Raw genomic sequence first — 20,627 nt, 5'->3', positions numbered from 1 at the left:
TTAGTGCAACTTTCTCCAGCTCCAGCTTCTCTTTCATGGGTCTCACATTGTGTTTTCTGGCAAGGATGTGCTTAAGCCTCCTGAGCGCTGGGCTTGAACACTGCCACAATATGCCATGTGGAAATAAAGCCAAGGTCATGTCTTCTAGAGTTATAGCCCATGGTCCATTTGCTGGGTAACCGACTCTCAGCAATTCTATAACCATGCGATCCACACTTCGCAGCAGGAGGATGATGGGGCTATTAGGAGAATCTTAAATTCCCAGACATCCTATTGAAAACAGGGAAGGTTCCCAATGATCCTTATGGTTTTGAGGTAGAAAGCCATCCAAATGTGCTCCAGGGGTTCTCTCCTCCAAGATACAACGAAGAGAAGGGAGTGCCTGCTGGTGATGAACAGGACTTGGAGATGAGACAGAGAGGTTGGCCAGGAGATGAACATCAAAGTATTTTGGTGAAAGGGAGGTTTCCAACAGGAGCACAGAGCACTAGAACCCTAGATCAGACCAGCATGCTATATTTTGATGGAGAAAACCGAGGGTCACCAAGAAGACCAAGTCCAGGCATAAAAACAATGAGCTTGGGTAGCAATGGTGGGTGTGCTCTATGGCAATAGACACGTGCAGGATGTAAGGAAGATAAAAGGTTTATGGGGGAGACTGCTCAACACTGAAGAATGCATAGGGTTGAATGTGTAGTTAAATGGATGCTAGAAGAACAGGTGCTCCTGACACCATTGTCTAGTCTTAGAATACAGATCATTCCCTAGTGGATATCTGGCATTGATAAGACTCATGAGGATCAAGGGAGGGAGACAGTCATTACAGGCAAGGGGAACCCATCTGTATGTCTTCCACTGAAACCCTGCATAGCTGGGGATTTTGGATCCTCTTCACATGATTGTGACTTCCGCAGAGATATTTCCCAAGCATGAGTCAGTGGACAGAGCCACCTAAGACACTCTGAAAGACTTGAGACATAACCCAGACGATAGCAAGAACAACAGGGAACCCAGTCTACCTTGTGTTTCTAAGTGGCTGGTTTATCGCTGAGAGAGAGCGTCTCTTACATAGACATCAGACCCAGTTCCCTCAAATATTGTCTGGAACTTGGAACTGGCCATAAATTTTTCCAGAGAAGGTGCTTTAAGCTAACGAGTCAGAGCATGGTGGTCTTCTCCCCGGAAGTGGGAAGGAAAGGATAATAGAAGATGTGACAAACGGATGTCAACAGAAGCAGAAAGATCCATTTCAATGACAGCAGCACAGTGGGGCTGATGTGAGACTCATTCTCAGGTGTGTGTGTGTGTGTGTGTGTGTCGGGGAGTGGTCGTGTGTGGCTAATAAAAGGCACATAGAGAAGTACTCAGGATGCCTCTTGAGGTGGCAGTAAGCTGCTCCATTACCCATAGCCTAACTGTTTGGCGTGAATGATTTGTCTTCCCAACTCACACCAAAGGTGAGTCCCCAAAGTCAAGTGACACCAAGAGGGTAGTGTCTGACAGTGACATTTAGAATGGTCTGTTTCAAAATTAGGTGAGGCGTGGAGAAGTTCTTCACAGTGAAGCATGAACAATCTAATCCCTGTGTTAGACAGAGCTTTGACATCCATGTGTGTCCTCCCTCTGTGTTCCCACGTGACGTTCTGCTCGGCCCCCAGACTCTACAAGCTGGAACGCTATCACCAGGCCCAACCAATGCCCTTGAACCTCCAAAAACTGTGAGCTAATAAACCTCTTTTCTTTACAAAGCTAGTTTGCTTGTACTAAGAGTACTATTTATAACAGTAAGTGCCTGAATCAAAAAAAAAAAATATTGAGAATTCTCAAATAAATAACTTAATGATGCCCAAATAGTAGATGGAAAGAGATAATCAAAATCAGGACTAAAATTAATGGAGTAGAAAAACTACTACAAATAATCAATAGAACAATGAGATGGTTCTTGGAAAAGATCAATAAGACTGGCAAGTTTGTAGACAAGTTTACAAAAACAAATACAAAAAAGACACAAATTAGTAAAATTAGAAATGATTTGGGAAACACTATAACAGATACCAATGAAATTCAGAAAATAATAATAACATGTTTTTAAAGCCCCCACTATAATAAATTAAAAACAGCTAAAGGAAATGGAAAAATCTAGATGCAAACAACATACCAAAATTAAATCAATATGACATGAAAAATGTTAAACAGGTCCCTAACCAGCAACAAGATTGAAATAGTAATTACAAGTCTCCCAACTGAAAGTAAGGCTAGCACTGGGTGAGTTTACTGCAGAATTCTACAAAACCTTCAAAAAGGAACAACTCAGCTATATATGAGATGTCTATGGCAGTCCGCCTCCCCAGAATCAGGAAACACAACAGAAGAGGAGCCTGAAGGAATGGAAGAGAGAGAAGATAAGGGGTGGGCGTGAGCTGCTGTCCTTTGGGCATGGCATGGCTGTTGTACAAGTGAATTCATATTCTCTGTGGTTTCCTACATATGGCCTGCATAAAATCTATTCAGTTAAAAATTCTAGCAAGAATAGAGTAAGGGCTCCCTAGAATCCCCACTCCTGAATGAGGAACTATTGGCAGCTGATGGCTGCAATATGTCATGGGAACAGGAAGTTTCTCTTTTCTCTAGGTGTGTGATCACTGGCAGTTCCCCATACCCCAAGGATGAACTCAACAGCCACACATATACGGAAAGCTTTAATTAGGCTCTGTGGGTTTTTAAATACTTAATTAATTAATTAATTAATAAGCGCATGCACGCGCATGAGAGAGAGAGAGAGAGGCAAGCATTTGAAGCTGGGAGAGAGATGTAATGTGGGGTCCTGGGGGGAACTAATACATAGATATAATCAAGATATATAATCAAGATACATTACATTACATGTATGAGATTGTTAAAAAAAAAACCTAAGATTTTTTAAAATGTCAGTGTGCCATGGGTATTCCATCCTACTAAAATCTATTTAACTCAATGTCTTATGGTCACATGGGAGAGTTGAGGAACCCCTAGGAGTCACCTAGAACTAAACAGCTGCCAAGAAACTGATAGGGATATAAAACACAGGGCTTCCAAACTGAGGACCTGGCATCCCAGCCACCTCTGGCAGTGGCTTTTATGATCCCTTAGGCATCCCCAGACTATAGTCTTCCAACCTATGAGGTATAATATCAGCACAATTGCCCGCACCCGGGACTTGGCTGCACAGGAGCTGTGTGGTTCCTACTGAGGCACATTCAAGTGTCTTTGATGGAATGCTACAAAGAGGGAAACTTCAATGAGGAGTGGCATGCCACTGAGGACTCTTGACACTGTACCATGAGTACGAACCATGGTAATCTTGCCCTACACCTACACAGTGCTGAAAAGTGTATTTAAAGTTATTTGTAAAGAATTAATAGCTCTGGGGTCCTTTTCTTTGTGGGTGAAGAGTATGCTAATTTGTTTCATGTTTAATGTTGTTCTTTTTCGCTTATTTTTTTTAAGACAATTGCAGAAGATTCTATCCAAGGGCCTCTAATTCTTCCACTTCAGTGGTCTGAATCCCACTAATAAACAATCAGGACTTTAGACTCTCTTACTAATGGAGAGAGATTCAGACAAATTGTTTTTGCCAGTCTCTGCAAATTCCTGGAGGTGCTGCCTCTTGAACCGGCCAGCAAAATTATGGATTTCTTCAGGACTGATTGCATTGGGTGTGTAAGCAGTTTTGAAAGATTAAAAGAGAGCAAGTGAGATGGCTGTGAGCTGAATGAATAGAGGCACCGTATCCTTGCGACTAGCCAGTCTGGCACGGAGAAAGGATGTGTTAGGAGAAATGGATAGACTTACTGCATGGATGAGCAAGGACCCGGACCTCGTCCACAGCGATGTAACCAGGATGACCCTTCAAAGAGACGGATTCAAATATCACCTGCAATACACAGGGCTGACATCAGTTTCACAGAAGCAGTTGTCCATATCCACCTGAAGAAGCCACACAGCCCCCAGTCCCTTTTTGTGTCAGTTTTCCTTCAGAATCAGTCACCAGTGCCTCACAGTAGGAGAGCATACCAGAAATCAAGCATTCAGTCTGAGGGTTCACAGAGACAGGATCTTGTCCCCCTCCGTCTGAGGATTTGGTAGAGATAAAATGTCTCTCTAGTTTACATCTCTGATCTTTCAGCATTTACCCTGATACCTGACTCTGGGTTTTTATTATTAAGACCAATTAGAAATCGTGTGACATCCTGCCAGTTGACTTGGGTTTCCAAACAAGACAAAAAATCTGCACTCTGGTGACCAGCAATAGAAGTCAGCCATGTAGAACATTTTTAATGGATTTCAGAGATAACATAAGATCCTGGGTCCCCACCAGTACCTCCCTCATTGTGGCTCCAAATGAACTACAGAAGGAACTATTACAAATGGCCCAATTTCCTTACCATCTTGGAAAACAGTGTAAGGCAAGGAGAGTTGATCCTGATGGGACTCTATAGTCAACTTGAATTTCCTAAGTCTCTCTCTCTCTCTCTCTCTCTCTCTCTCTCTCTCTCTCTCTCTCTCTCTCTGTGTGTGTGTGTGTGTGTGTTTGCAAGTGTGTTCTGTTGTCATTCTTCAGGTGCCACTCATCTTCTTTTATGAGATAGGGTCTCTCACTTGGTGTAGAATTCTCCAGTTAAGCTAGACTGTCTGCGCTTGTCCAGCCCTGGGACTATAAGAGTGTGTCACTAAAAGCCTGCCTCCTTTGTACAAGGGTGATAGAGTTCAAACTCGAGTCCTTGTGTTTACACAACAAGCACTTTGCAGGCTAAGTCATTTCCTAAGGCTACCCGGACATCTTCATCACACTTCTTAGAGACTAGTAGCAATCTATCCAGGAATGGAAGGAAGCAAGAACTTTTCTCTTCTCTACTCTGAGCCCTACCAAAACTTTTTACTTCCACAAGGATGTTATAGATCGGCTTCCCTTGTCTTCCCACCCTCTTCACTGAGGAGGAATGAGTCCCCCTGTGAATCCCATGGCCAGGATCTTTTACATTACTAATTCACACTCCCCCATCTACATCAGCTACATTCCAGAACTTGGACATGACACTTTGCAATCCTCTGTTAGATTCTAACCCTACAATCCTCTCCCAGCTCACGATTCTTTCCTCTGTTCATTAGACCCACACAGTACCCGCATCTGTACTTCCCTGGAGTCTGCGCATTCACCTAGACCTTCTGACCTTCTCCCTAAGCCCAGGCTCCTTCCTCCACAGTGGCTAATCACCAATGTGATTCTCCCTATAAAACTAGTTCCTTTGCACCTCCTTTTGAACCCTGTCAAGTTGATTGTGGACCGTCCCTCTCCAGCCACAAGCCCTACCCTGTGTTCTCCTTCTATCTTCCACTCACCCAATACAAGAAGGCACTAAAGCTTCAAGATAAGGGAGGGACTGACTTCTCCCTTTTTAACCCAAACCTACCCTTCTTCCACACCAATCACAATCTCTGCAAGTAAGTCAAAACCCTTGAACCTGGCTAATTCCTGCTGAAGTTTCCAGAATCTTGGCTCTTCTTGACTTTCCTTTGCTACTCTGCATTTCTAGGCTCTCCCCTTTTTCCCTCTGACCTTAACATATATAAATGGTATCAGCTTTTCCTAGTACTAAAAAACAACCTCTTTGTAGGAAGTTCTTCTCTGTGGTCAACTGTATTTCAACCACAAACCTTAGTAGTTTAATAAAGCCATTCATATCACTTCCTTACTTCCTTCACAAAATGTTAAGTATAAAAATCCCAATCAGTAGCCAGGTGGTGGTGGCGCACGCCTTTAATCCCAGCACTCGGGAGGCAGAGGCAGGCGGATCTCTGTGAGTTTGAGGCCAGTCTGGGCTACAGTGCAACTTCCGGCACAGGCACCAAAGCTATACAGAGAAACCCTGCCTCGAAAAAAATAAATCCCCAATCAGTCACAAATATCTCTCTCAAGACTGTTTTTATGACAGACACTAATATTCTAATTACTAACTCTGATAAAAATTCTCCAAATCTCTCTTCTATTTTTCAGAAGGAAGATGGTGAGGCTGGAGGAATGGCTCAGCAGTTAATTCCAGAGACCCTGAGTTCAATTCCCAGCAATTGTGGTTAACAATCTTCTATAACTGTAGTCCCATGGAACCTAATGTCCTCTTCTGGAATATGTAGTCCAAAAAAAAATCTGTATACATAAATAAAATATTACATAAAAAGAAGAAAGAGTTCTGTGTTTTGAGCCCCAGTGTCTGTGCAATATTGACTATTGACCCTGTTAGATAACTTTTCAGGTGGAGAGAATTAAGATCCTATTGAGAATGTTGCACACATGGCACTCTCAATAAATGTCTATTATAATTATTATTACTTCTTAAACGCGCTTCAGAAATTGCCAGTATCCACAGCTTCTCTATTTCCATCTCTGCTTAGGCTCAGAGGATATTTCATATTTGATTTTTCTCATATCTACGAGACCATCCTGCCATAAGTTTATAGGCATTCCTTCTGCATCATCCCTTTGGAGATTGTGTCTCCTCTACTCATCATCTGACTGCTTCCTATGATCCATCTAATAAAATATATGGAAAAACAGAGGCATATTTGAGAAATTCTACTATGGTAGAATCAAAAAGAAACTGAAGATAAGGGATGAGGTTGAAGTAGAAGCCCATATAGGTGCCCAGGACTCCCGCTAGGATTAGTAGATTCAGTCACTGCCAAGTCATTGATGACACCAAGCCCAGCTCTGTGTCCTATGTCTTTCCTCAGAGCATCAATCAGCATCATCTAACCAGCTCATGGTCCTGAATTATTATACATATCATGAAGTTTCCTCATATGCAATCTATATGTAGCAGTTCTGAGGCTATTTTCCCTCAGTGTTTTACTTTACACCCAATGGGTCATCCCTCCTAAAATATAATGCTATTCTCTCCCCACTAATCATAGCTGGAGTCCTGAGCACCTATATTGGCTTCTCCTTCAACTTCATCCCTTATCTTCAGTTTCTTTTTCACTCTACCTTAGTAGAATTTCTCAAATATGCCCCTGTTTTTCCATCACAACCATTTGTTTGTTGAAGCCAGTCAGGTATCAGTGCCAGTATTTAATTCAGCCTATAATTGTTTCTCATATCTACCACAGTGATGACCCCCAAGATGAATCCCCTGTCCAATCACTAGACTCAGCTCAAGCCTGTGGTTGGACAATAAAGTAGGTGCTGAGATCAATAGGAAATCTCCACAGGGAACCATGTTGTTCAGGCCAGTGGATTTAAAGGTTAGAGCTCTCAGTGGGCCCCAGAACTCTAATGATTATACTAAGAGAGCAGGAAGAGAAGATGGCAATAGCTGTGAAGAGACAGTTTCCTTGGTGCTAAGATCATCAGGGAAATCTGAGAGTTCTATGAAATGATGATGGGAGTGACAGACATACAACAACATAGTGGCTTCTGCATAATGGCCACTCTAGAAAAGTGTTTTCCAAAAAGTGTACAGTCCTTCAGAGAGAATTAACACATGGGATTGTGCCTGATCTGGAAAAAAGCACGCAGAAATAAAAATGATATTTTCTTCATCCTGCAGAAGGGGAAAACTATAGAAATTGTTCTATAAAGAACCAGGTGTCAACTTGCATATCTCTGCGTGAGGATGTGTGTGTGTGTATGTGTGTGCGAGAGAGAGAGTTTAAGTGATTCAATGGAAAAAACAAAGTAAAGTCCACAAAAAGAAAATAAAGAATATAAAGTAAATATATTTCAAAAGAAATAGCAGAAAAGCATTCACACTGTGAAATAAAAAATGACAAACCCAAGAAAAAATGTTTCTGTTTTGACAATAAATATAAATGGGTTAAAATGGAGGAAAACACCCAGACTGTCTAAATAATCAAAGTCTAATTGTATGCTGTAAGATAAACACCGAAGGCAGAATAACTCAGAAACCTTACAAATAACATGTGGAACAAAGACACAATAAGGAAAATGCAAGTGAACAGAAAACAGTTGTTACAAAAAATAATGGCATTGTTTCAAAGTAGATTTTTAGCCAAACTGAAAAATATAACCATTAAGTAGACTAAATTGGCCATTAAAAATTACATTCAAAGTCCCTCAAGACAAGAGACTTGAAAGGAAAATAATGATGGGATCTAAAGATTTTGACCTATTTCTTGGTCAATCAAATAGATCAATCAATAGAAAAACCAATACGGCAACTATATATTTTTTTCCTAAATGTGTTACTAAATATTTTGAGAAATCAAAATTTCTGTTCAAATGCTCATGGATTTATAAAGTGATCATAAGCTAAATTACAGTGTAACACAAATAAGTCTCCCAATGAATAAAAGTTGTATAGGTTTAGTTTTATATGTTTTTGAAACTAAATTTGCTAAAACTAGAAAATAATAACAACCATAAAAATCAAGTTCCTAAATTATACAATGCATATCAATAACTATGCTGTCAGAGTATGTTTCTTATGTTAACAAGAATCTGAAAAAACTCAAAAGTCAAATGATAACCTGAGAAGAAGACATGTAATATTTATGCCAGTTAAAAGAAGCATATCCTTGTTATTTGGGGAGTTCCAAAGAATTATTGATAGCCAAGAAAAGAAATGATTAGTCTTCCTCCATGACCCTCCCCCAAAAATCTGGCAAGAAATTTCAGTAGAAAAATCACAAAAGATAAAATAGGAGTGAGTGCAAATCTCTTAAGCGTCATGGAAGATGTTCAGAGGTGTTCCTGAAGACCCCTGCTGTGTTGAGTGGCAGTGACTGCTCCATAGTTTTGCATTGGGATGGGAGGGGTCAATCACTGGCTAGGTCTTAGCCAGGGCCATTTTCTAAGGACAGATACCACAAAGGAGGATGTCAATCTCCTGTAGAAGGAAAGGTCCACCTAGGAGCTGTGAACAGGGAAACAATGGCCAACTTTGGTCATGAAAATGAGAGAAGTGATGGAGGGAGATGGGAGTGGAGATCTGAGAATACTCCAGAGGTGGATGTCTCCAAGGAGCAGGGAGGGAGGCGGTGCAGCTGGGTGGAATACTGTAATAGGCCACATGCCCAGAAGGGCAGAAGACACTCAGAGAAGCAGGGATCCTGGATGAAAGACCATAGTGGAAGGCCTAGTCCCAGCATCTCAAGCTCTATGAAGGACATCTCTCAGCCTCAAGGCATGGACTCTATTGTCAACTACAACTGTCTAGAGCCTAAAGCCCTGCTGGAGACTAGCTGGTGCAGATACATGGAGAGGAGGCGTATGCAGGCCAGTTCAAACCTGCCTCTGTGCAGAGTCCAAGCCTGGAAGCAACTCCCAGGAGAAACTCAGAGAGGATTACACTAAACTAAAATAAATCATGATGCATATGTTTGGGGAAGGATGTGAACATATCAGGTCACGGATTAAGAGACCCAAGATTTCTCTCTGATCTTCTGCAATCCTTCTGCAGAAAACACAGCAAAAGTTTCCAAAGGGTGCAAACATTTCTTGAAAGATAGGAGGAAAATATTGGCTCATCAGGGTCCCTCTTAGGAAGAGTGATCTCTGGGAAGATGGCTTAGAGTACAATCAAGGGACATTCTTTCCCACTCCATCAGAGGGACATTCCTGGCATAATAGAAAGAGTTAGAATGTGGGACAGGAGATAGGGTGGGAGTCAAAGGGTAAGAGGGAGGGTGTACAGGTGTGACAAAACCTCCTGAATTGTCACTGTCGATGCTAAACCTAAAGTGCCAGGGGCCAGGTAGATCCTGAGAAAGGGATTGAGCTTTGAGGAGACTTCCACAGTCAGGTGAGTCCTTCATCTCAAGGGTCTATGGACACTGCTCAGGGCTGAATAAAAGGCCATTTTACTAAGGCAGGAAAACGAGAGAAGAGCAGGCAGGTGGCTGAAAAATTAGTAACAGTATTATTTTCTCCCTAAATATTAGGTCATATAAGTTCAGAGCCACTAAAATATGAAAACGAATTGATATTACCTGGAAAGTTGCATAGACCAGAAGCACAAAAATTCACAGTCATTAAACCAGCATTCCAGGGCAGGGAGACAGGGGTGGGGTGGAATGTGTGGTCAGCAAAGGGATTTTTCTCACCTGGGGCCCTGCTGAAGGCCCAGCCATCAAAAGTCCAATAACATGAAAGATGACATTTTTGTTTATTACAGAGCTAAAGTCAATTTTAGGACTGTGAAATATGACTTTAATAAATGAATTCACAAACCCATAAGATCCAAAGCCCAGCAATGGTGAAATCTGAATTTGACTCCATCCACAGGATCTATCCGCAGAACTGGAGCCTGAAGTCTTTGCTCACATCTTTGAGTCTCTTGAGGGTCCCCTTTCTCCTTAGTCTACCCCTGACCGTGTGTATTTGAGCATTTGAATCTGGGAAGACACAGGAATTTAGGTATCTGTGTGTGCTCAACTGTGCTTGTGCTCACGTGAGTGCCCAGAAATGGGTAAGATGTGCTCTCAACACATGAGTGATTTGTCCTCACACCTCAGAGCCAAGAGAATGTGAGGGTGATAGAAGCTGTTTGGAAGTCTCTGGGCAAGGCTACCTACTTAAGAAAAAACCCAGAGGCCACAGAAGACAAGTCCACCAACGCAGTGTTATTCTTCAGGGATGGCTTCCTCCCTTCCCTTCTTTTCCCTCTATTTCTGTTCCTTCCTCCTTCCAATCACTTCAAATCTGACATGCCTCTCCATATATGATCTACTTTACATTACAGAGAGACCACTTCTGGTACCCACCTGTTCCTCTTTCTATCTTACATGTGAGACAATTGGAACCCTATATGATAGATGATGGGGCACAACCAACATCACATAGTTAGAGAACAGCAGATTTCCAGAATAGATATAATGCTTCCTCAAAACAGAGGATGCAGAGCTTGGAGCTGGAGAACTCAGTCAGAATTATGGGAAATCTGATTTACTAATAATGTCTCCTATGCTAGAAGGCTAGAGCTGCTGCCAGTCCAAACAGGGAGCTTCTGTACAAATACATGGGATACAGAAATAGGCCTACCACAGGGCCAGGGAGATGGGAGCTCATCAAATATCCTTTCCTCCTCAATATCCATCAAAGAGCAAGGCAAATGGAGGGATGGTCCCTTTTCTGGGTCAACTGTCCTGTTTAGTATACTTCAAGTCGTGACCCTCTCCTGCACCTACTCACAGTAGGCTCTAAAAAGGTTGTCTGATTGAAGCCTAAGGCCTCAGTGGGAGTGTTTGTGAGTTTGTGGAGATAGCAGATGTTCACACTCAGTGGTATACTGGGAACACTACAGACCAGAAATTTCAATTGTGACTGGAGATTTATCGATGCTTTTCTATGTGCTGCTGAACTTCGTAATGCATCTCAGCCTCATTTACATCAGAGTGCAGCAGACTGAGGCCCGGAAATCAAAACTCAGCCATCAGTCATTGTTACACGTAAAACTTTATTGGATCAGCTATATTTACTCATTTACATATTGTGAATGTCTGCTTTCGTAGTGCAACAACAGAGTTAGGTAGTGATAACAGATACTTAAGGCCCACCAAACTAAAACATTTTCTGTCTGGTGCACAAAAGGGATAAGCCAAAACCACTTGTGCCAACAAACATGCTCCAAATCTCTATGGACTGTGTAATTTAGCAATCCCAAATGGTCCCCATGATGCACAAGAATTCACCAATATAAGGGGAATAAACCTTGGCTATCTCAGATAAATCAGGAAGCTGGGATACCACTATCTAGAATGTTTCCTCTATGCTATGATGTTCACATGCTGAAGTCAGGTAAAGGTCAAACTTCCATAGCAGACAGTAGATTAAATACCAATATTCAGATTTCTTTCTGGCTCTCTAGAATCCTACTTGGCTGGCTCTGTTTCCAAGATAGAGATACCACAGAGTTTTCCCAAATCCTGAGCCTCTTCATCTTCACCAAAGAGCATCTCACAAAACAACTAGTGCGAGTTCTTCCTAAGATAGCAAAAAGAACTCCCCTCATCCATGAAACTGTGCTGGTACAAAACTGGGGGGCTACATCCCAAGGGTGACTTAGATACCCAGCATGCGCTGAAACAACCTATGTCACATGGGTATTTTATAATGTAAATTAGTGATAAAAGCTGAGCTGGTCAGATATAATACACAGCCTTAATTTATGCCACACCTTGTGAATATGCGTAAAATGTACAGTCTGGGTATCTGTGCACTTGACTCTGGTGCACCAGAAAGAGAGCCTGTGCTGGGTGTGACTTACAAAGCACACAGTGAATGTAAATGTTACAACCTTGTGAATTGCAAATACTGTGAACTCTGAAACTTAGCTGACACCCACCGTGAAGCCAGAGCAAGGTATGTGGACCTGGTACTACTTAAAAACCTCTTTGCAAGGGGAGAAAGACAAAGAACTAAGGAGGCCAAAGGCACCTTTCTCAAGACATATACAACAAAAAAAAGTCCCAGTGTTAATGATACACATGTTAAAACCATTATATTCCCTTTTTAGCCACTTTTCTTGATAAGACATTACTGCTCTCACAGAGGGAGTAGGTGCTTTACCTGATACAAAATGAGTACAGTCCACACTCATTACCAGACAGCCAGGCTCTGCCTGACTCACCTCTGCATTTCTAAAAGGCTATTTTGTGCTATGCCTGTACATAGCACTCAATAAATGGTAGGTATCATCACCATCATCACCATCATCATCACCATCATCATCATTATCACCATCCCCTCAGCATCACCATCGTGACCATCATCATTCTCTCCCCTCCAGTTCTAGAGGGATTACAGGAAAGGCCTAACAGAGGACAATGAAGTCACTCTAAAAACAAATCACAAGCCACTGGAGATAAAATGGGAAATAGATGTGGCAAAAATCTAGGCTAAGTAGTGAAGGTAATTGAGTATTAAATGCTGATTTTTAGTTGCCAAAGCAATGAAGAAATAGGGCTGAAACTGCCTCATTAACGTAAACAAGCCAGCTCAGGAGAGAACTCGGTTCTGAACACCGACTGGCTGAAAGAGCTGCAAACTGGGTGTGGAACTCAGTGCCATCTAGGAAGCCCTGGCCACTCATCTGCCACCCTTGGGTCTATCTGCTTCAGACACCAGAAATCATCTCCAAAACACAGATTGGTGGCCCTTCCTTACTTGAGAACTTTCATCATTGGGAATGGGGACTGAGAGGATATGCAAGGGAGCTCGGGAAATGACGGAAACATTCTAAACATGGATGATGGTGGTGAATGCAGAACACAGTAGCTTTTACTTAGAAAAGTCGCTAGATTGCACACTTAAACACACACCAATTCCATGATTTGGAAATTTTAACTAATGATTTTTTTTAAGGAAAATTTCTCAATAATTTCGACTAACACCTGTCTGGAGCTGTACCCCTGCAAACACTTTGTGGAGTCGTGTGGGTCTGTACCATTTGTCTTCACCCACAATGAGATAAGTAGGGCAAGTAAGAATGGGGTTCCAAGCAGACATAACAATCTGGCATCACAACAGCATAGTTTAATGTGCCTTATAGAAGTATTGGTCGGCAATGAATTAGGAAAAAGTGGTCCTTCCTTCCCAGCTGGAGGTTTGTGAAGCACTGCTCTAAGATGGGCTTGTTAGCCTGGCCTTCAAACCCTCATGACCTACATGCTCTGTAAGAGTCATCCCTGTATGTCTCTTCTGCAAGGTCTTAGTTTATGCTGGGCGTAATTACGTACATCTGAATTCCAGCACTTGGGAAGCTGAGGCAAGAGGATTGATATAAGTTCAAGGCCAGCCAGGGATATATTGTGAGTTCCAGAATATGCTGGACTATAGTGTGAGACCCTGTCCCAAAATAGGGGTGGATGGGAGGACAACTACCAAAAACAAACAATAGTAAGAAAACCAAAAAGAAAGAAAGAAAAAAAGAAAGAAAAAAAACCATAGTTTCCAAATTCCTCAAAATTTCTCACTCTCTCAGGCTCTGTGTCCTGCATGATCCTCTTTCCCAGATATTTCAAATGTCTTCCCCTTCCTTTCCAAACTATCTGAATTCAACCATCCAAATTGGGCCCGGCTGCCTTCTCATCTTATACACTACCCTGTTGCCCCTTCAACCAAATAACCTGCACCTGACTAGTCAGCTTAACCTCTCCAGACCTCAACCTTATCATGTGTGGAATCCAGTTGTTAGTTTACAAGAGGCTCCAGGGTCTGCATGTCTCCACATGAACCCTGCTATGCTGCCACTGCTTATTGACACATCAGTCCCCTCCTGATGACCTCCAGGGAGACAGGGGCTATGCTGGGTCCCCTCTGCATCCCTGGAAATAGGTCTTCAGCAGGAGCTGAATGAGTAAACAAATCAGGTCCTTTCTAGATCTACCCACTCTAGGAAAGGCAAGGGGTATAAAGATACGTAAGCATTAGCTACTAGAAAGAGAGAAGGTTAAGTGACATACCTGGTAGAAATGAGGCCAGAAGGTGCTGATGGCAAGCTCTGCCTTCACCCAGCCCTCGGTGACAACCCCAGACACGTTCCAGACAGGGTTCCCTTGAGGACCACCGTTCACCTTCACGTAGACATTCAAGGCTCCCGGGCTGGAGCGATCTCGGCTGGAGAAGTAGTAGTGGAAGTCAATGCAGTGGGTGTCATTCTCCTTTAGGGTCGGCAGAAGAAGATGCGCTTTCTGGCCGGAAGCCCTTCCGGAGCTGTTCACCATCATGAAGGAGCCTAGAGACCCACAGTGGGTAACAGACAAAAAGAGACAAAGAGAAAAAATACCCTTCTGAAAATGTGTCACACCCATAAATGGTACCTAATAGGGAGGCTGGAAATGAAAACCCATTTTAGCGACAGGTTAGGGTGACTCTGAGAAAGCCACACCCCTTCTCAGAGTTCTGAGAAGGATTCCCATAACTGGGACTAAAATCCCTCCTCATGGTGGCACTGGAAGAATGAGGAGATCAGGAGATCAATGGTCCTATGCAGGGAGCATTTCTACCTGGTAGATTGCTTATCTTTAACCTTAAAGGAGACAAGGGATTAAAAAACCTCAGAAGGGAGTCAACCACAGTCCCTACAGGTAACATGGGATGGGAAATAACCTCACCAAAGATGGGGTTTGTCCCAGCTGAGGCAGAAACTATAATATGGGAGGGTCCTGTATATGGACAGACTCCATCTGCACTCAGCATGGGAGACTCCATATTGAAGGAGACGATATGCAAATAGAGCATATCTGTGGAAGAAATATAGCCCTCCCGAAAGTATGAGAACCAACTCTAAGATGCTCAAGGAGGAATGCAAAGCGAGTAGCACTTGTAGACTCATACTAACAGCAGGTATCTACGGGTAGAACATACAACTCCTAATAACTATAACTGCCTCTAAGAATATCAAGGCTGTGCCATAGACCTGAGCGAGCCTCTTTCCAGCCGCCATGACAAACTGAAATTGTCTCCTGTTCCATATCCCTCTCTGGATCCACGTCCTTTGGCACTGACTTTACAGTTCCCTCTGTGCAACCAGAGGCTATCTCTTGACACCAGGATCCATTATGTGACTTGTTAATACAAGCCACACAGGTGTTAAAAGGTGCCATTCTAGACAGGCTTGTCTTCTGTCACTACTATTTTGGTGATAAGAAACTGACGTCAAGATTAAGAATTAACATACACAGGAAGTCTACGAATAAAGAGCCAAGCCCCACCACTTGAAAGCAAGGAGCACAGCCATGTGGTATCAGGCCCACATCAGTCAACCTGCAGTCGATGGATGGATCAGTGAATATAAGAATCAATGCCCACTGCTGTTTGCCACCGCTTTCCTCCTGAGTGTTCCTACAACATTGCTGTGACAGTGGCTAATTGATAAAGCTTCCCGAGAACAAGATGCAGATCCATCACAATGAAGAGGCACATCTCAGCTCATTATGCAACAGATTTTTATAACAAGTGAAATTTGTGCAAAATGGAATCAACCACCCAGGGACAAAGTGAGTCACTGCAGGTGGCTCCTCAAAGGCTGCACCAAGTGGGATATCAAAGGGAATTTCCCAACTGAGGAGGACGGCTGAACTCTACAACTTAAAAGTCTTATGATTCTCCTGAATAAAATGCACCATAAAACACAGTAAATAAACTCCACTAATGCTGGGATAAATGTTTTCTATTCTGAAATCCAGAATTGCTTTGAAACCTTATTGTGATCACTAAAATTTTCATTCTGAATGAAATCTTAAGACCCCTATCCCCAGGAGAAATGAGCTGCTTTGGCAGCCATAACTCGCCTCGCTCACCCTGATACCAGAAAGACTAAGGAGCTGCAAGGTAATAAGGCTGCGCCATCCATATCTTGTTGAGGTTTTAGGCAGTACAGACCATTTGCACCTTGTCTCCTGGGTTCTGAACAAATTTACAAGTGGACATAGAAGGGAGATTATATTTAAAACCTCCATACAATCGTCCACAAAGCTGGATTAAAGAAAATATCAGTCTTGAAGATAAATTAGGCTTCAACCGCTCCTCACATTCAAGCATAAAAAAAAAAAAAATAACCAAATGCCCTGAAATCATCCCTAACTCAATCCAGATTCCTAGCGGGGAAAGCTGGAAGCCAGATAACAAGGACAGAGAAAACTGTGGTCAGATTTTCAATAATCTACCAATCAGAAAACTCCCCCAGCTCCTGGGTTACTATCCAGCGGAAGAGGAACAAGAGTGGTCAGTAGTGTAAAGAATCCTCCTTCATGACCTGGGAATAACTGAGGCAAAGTAGAAAGACGTGTCCCTATTACAGATGATATCTGGTTATCAACAGCCCCCAATGAGCAAGCAAGGAGCAAATCCCTAAAAGGGTACCTGAGGCTCAGAGGTAAGACTGAGTCAACACCCATACCTGCCCTCGCTAGTCTGCATGCAGGCTCCTCACGGGTCTCCCTGACAGAGGGCTGATAGCCCACAAGTGCCACAAAGAGTGGTGGGCTCTCTTTGCCAGTGAGCAACCATGCATCTCCCAGGAGGAGAGGCAGCCCGAGAGGTGAAATATGCTGAACTCTCTCCATCCCAGGTCACATGACGGCTTGTGGATACACTCAGCTCCTGTCCCCCTGACAATCTATATCATCGCACATGGGAAAACTAGGGAAAGTTCCTTCCAGAAGCTCATGTCCACATTTCTCTTCTTCCTAGCTTCAGTAGCTGAAAAAGCCTGCAGAGAACGTGGCATTTATCCTACTTAGTACAGCCTAACAACTCTGGACACAGAAATACTGTTTCAGTGGGGCTACAGAACTCTGTTCCAAAGAAGTCCGGGTATGGTATGCACCTGTTCCATGCTTAATCCTTAACAACTGGCTTCCTCTCACACTCACATCCATCCTTCATTATCTTCTCTTCCTAACAGATGGTCCTTCATTCACAGCCTCAGCATCATCCAAGAGTTTGGAAGACATGAGAATCTCAGACCCCTGCATGCCTCTGCAGCCTGCACCTACATTTCTATCAAGAGCCCCGGTGATAGTGCACACATACATGAAAGTATGGGGGTGACTGGTCCCTTCTCTAATCCCAACCACACTGAATTCTCAGGATTTCAAGAATCCAGGAGATGGTAGAGCCACAGAGAAAGAGCCAGAGTAACCACGACTACACTGTACGTCAACCACCTGTCAGGAGCCTCATTTTGGACACAAAGGGGTTCTTTAGAAGGAATAAACTATAATTGGGTTATGAAGCCAATGGAATTTTGAGGTTTATATTTCCACAGCAGTGTCATGATTTGGGCTCCTCGGGAAGACCACCCATTATCTCTCTCCAGCCCCTTTATTAAAGGAATTGAAAACATAAAGCAAAGTTACAAGATGCTGCAAGTCAGGGTGCTCACAAGAGAAGCAACCCTGGGTGGTTTGAATTAGAAGGAAAGGCGCAAAGGCACAGAGGTGGAAGCCACAACAGCCAGAAAGGCAGGAGCAGTATCTTCCAGGACACAGGATAATGTTCTGTTGGGCCTCTCCATGACAGGTCTTGCCACACCCTCCGGAAAAGCAAGACACCATATCTCTGAGTCCTTTGAGCCCAAGCCTGCCATTTCTAAGATTATTCAAGTGTGAGAGCCCTGTTCTGCGGCGGCGCAGTGGGGCCCTCTTTGATCAACAGGTTGGCATAATTAATATCATCCCAAGGCTGTCGGTTTCCTAGAGATCAAAAATGAGGCAGTCATTATGCCAAGATCAGTCAAAAAAACAAGAAAGAGGAAGACTGTAAATACAGTCTTTTCCTTTGCCCTAAAAAAAAAGAAAGTACCAATGTGCTAAGGAACATAATACAGCATTAGTTTCCTTATAGTTATTATACACAACACTGAAAATCGTGGAATTAAACGAGGAAGTACTCTCTGGCTGGCCATAAATTTTGTGTTTTCCCTCTCCGTGCATAATAATGCCTTGATAAGCGCCCTGTTACTGATGTGTCTGCCACACAGATACCCTTTTTGGAGGCACGGCGCTTCTCAGAAGCAGATGGCGGCTATTGTGTTTACACATGAGCACCTCAGGATCGCATTTCCTCACGTCGGCAGTAAAAAGAAAGTCCTAATTGAGTTTTTAATGGCTTTGCACGTTGTTCATTAAGATTACATGAGTGTGCTTGGGCGACTGGCAACCGAGGGCCTGCAGCTCTGAGAACAAGAACACGAGGGGTCCCTGAAGACAGGTGGGCTGCCAGCTTCGAGCGCCAGGACCTGTGAAGGGAGAAAGGATAGAGGCAGATGCCCAAGAACTGCTGAAAGCCAAGCAGCTGGAGCAGCGCGGAAAGGGTCTTCACCAGACGTCTAGCTTTCCTTCCGGGTCTTTTGTTCGTTAGAAATGAGACTCTGAGAAAGTCCTCCGCCCTCAGCGGCCTCATCTATACAATGGGATGTGCAAAGTGACATGGAAGTTCGACATTCACTTCAGTGAATACTGAAGCATGAACACTCCTTGACTTGGTGAAGGTGGCTTTGACAGCAGATAGCAAGGTGCTGGTGACACTAACCCACAGAGTGACACTGAGAATGTCCTACACACCAGGAATTGGTTTAAAAATCATTTAGGATTCCAAGGAGGCACTGGTGCACAGACCAACCTGGGCCCTCAACTCATCATGGTTGAGCTGCACGTTGGAGATCAGGCTGCGCATGCCTCTGTGTTTGGTGCAGCAGCCCTGGAAGACAGAATACCTGGGAATGCTTAACTTCCTGGAGGCAACATGGCATCTTTCCGTCGTGCAGCGCCATCTAGGGAAACACACCTCGAGCTGTGTGCTGGAAGGAAGTCAGCAACTCAGAGTCACAGGCTTGTTGTGACATGTGACCTTGGACAAGCCGTTTGCTTCACACTATGTGACTTTATAAAATCATGAGGTTGGACAGAAATCTCATCAACACCTCTTTTCCCTGGACTGTGTCAAGCAGGTCTCTTGAACTCTCTCAGCTTCTGTCTCCTCCTCTTTCAACACAGCCATAAAAGCCATTTTGTACTGTATTCACAAAAGGATTGCCTGAAATGCTAAAACCACGCTTTGACAGGGCGGTGGCTTCTGAGGGTCTCAATCTTAGCTTCTTTCCTAGATTTCCCACTGTCCCAGTTTTTTTTTTTTTCCATAGAGCAGGGAGGGCTTACCACACTGGAGAGAAATTAGCAGGGAATCAGAGACTATGGACAAGGCTTGCTGTGCTATCACGAAGACTGGAGTCTGGATTCCCAGCGCCTGTGTGCCTGCCTGTAATCCTAGTGCTGGGAAGGTAGAGACATGAAAACTTGCAGGCCAGTCAGTCTCAAGGCTCAGTGAGAGACCCTGCCTTAAAAAATGAGATGCAGGATAATAGAAGAAAGTATGTAATGTTGATCTTTGGCTTTCACATGTGCACACACATACTCATGCACACACATGAATGCACAAAAACATATAAACCTTTAAAAAGAACAAAAAGAAAACAGTAATTAGCCTATTGAGAAACAGAATAAAATACACTGTCCCACCCCTACCCTCTACAGCTGTTCAGGCATCAAGGTCTTGGGGAACCTGCTCCTTAGCTTCTCAGATCACCCACTTTTCTCCTCATCTCCCTGACCACAGCCTAACAGTCCAGTCAGCAAGCTGCATTCCTTCAGGATTTCCTGCTTCAAATTCCTGTTTGACTTCCTGTTCCGGCTGTGACAGGAAGTATAGGCTAAATAAACCCATTCCTCTCCGAAGTCACTTCTGGCCATAGCACTTTAATCATAGTACCAGAAAAGAAGCTAGAACAACACCCAAGTATCCTTCATGCCCACACTACTTTAGCCATCAGACTCCGCAAATCCCACTCACCCTGTGTGGCAGTCACACATGCCCAGAGCGCAGTTACTCCTGTGCCATGGTGCCTATACACAGCAACACACGAGTCTATTGTAGCTGTTTTGGATGAGGCTGATTTTAAAAGTTCAAAGTGATGAGATTAAACTGTCTGGTCACAAAACAATGGGGGGAGGCGTAATGAGGAACAAAACAGTAAAAAGTACAATATTCTGTCAAGCTTGAAGACACATGGACAAGAGAACCACTCAACGTAACTAGCATTGCCATGAAAATTTCTCGCCATTAAGCTGAT

The 20,627-nt window shown here is 43.3% G+C and overlaps 1 protein-coding gene across 14 annotated transcripts in view; it reads right to left on the bottom strand.

The window, feature by feature from the left end:
- The window catches only part of Ptprt (protein tyrosine phosphatase receptor type T), a 1,077,234-nt gene that overhangs the window by 709,053 nt on the left and 347,554 nt on the right, over positions 1 to 20,627 (bottom strand). For all 14 annotated transcript variants that reach the window (XM_057780248.1, XM_057780255.1, XM_057780252.1 and 11 more), the window contains 2 exons: positions 14,458 to 14,729; positions 3,832 to 3,913 (listed from right to left, as the gene is read on the bottom strand). In XM_057780248.1, the coding sequence (XP_057636231.1) occupies positions 3,832 to 3,913; positions 14,458 to 14,729 (354 nt within the window). The remainder of the gene's footprint in view (positions 1 to 3,831; positions 3,914 to 14,457; positions 14,730 to 20,627) is intronic.

The sequence above is a fragment of the Chionomys nivalis genome, chromosome 9 (assembly GCF_950005125.1).
Source record: "Chionomys nivalis chromosome 9, mChiNiv1.1, whole genome shotgun sequence".
NCBI lineage: Eukaryota > Metazoa > Chordata > Mammalia > Rodentia > Cricetidae > Chionomys > Chionomys nivalis.
Note: the sequence above shows the minus strand (reverse complement) of the source record. Positions and strands in the feature narration are given on the sequence as shown.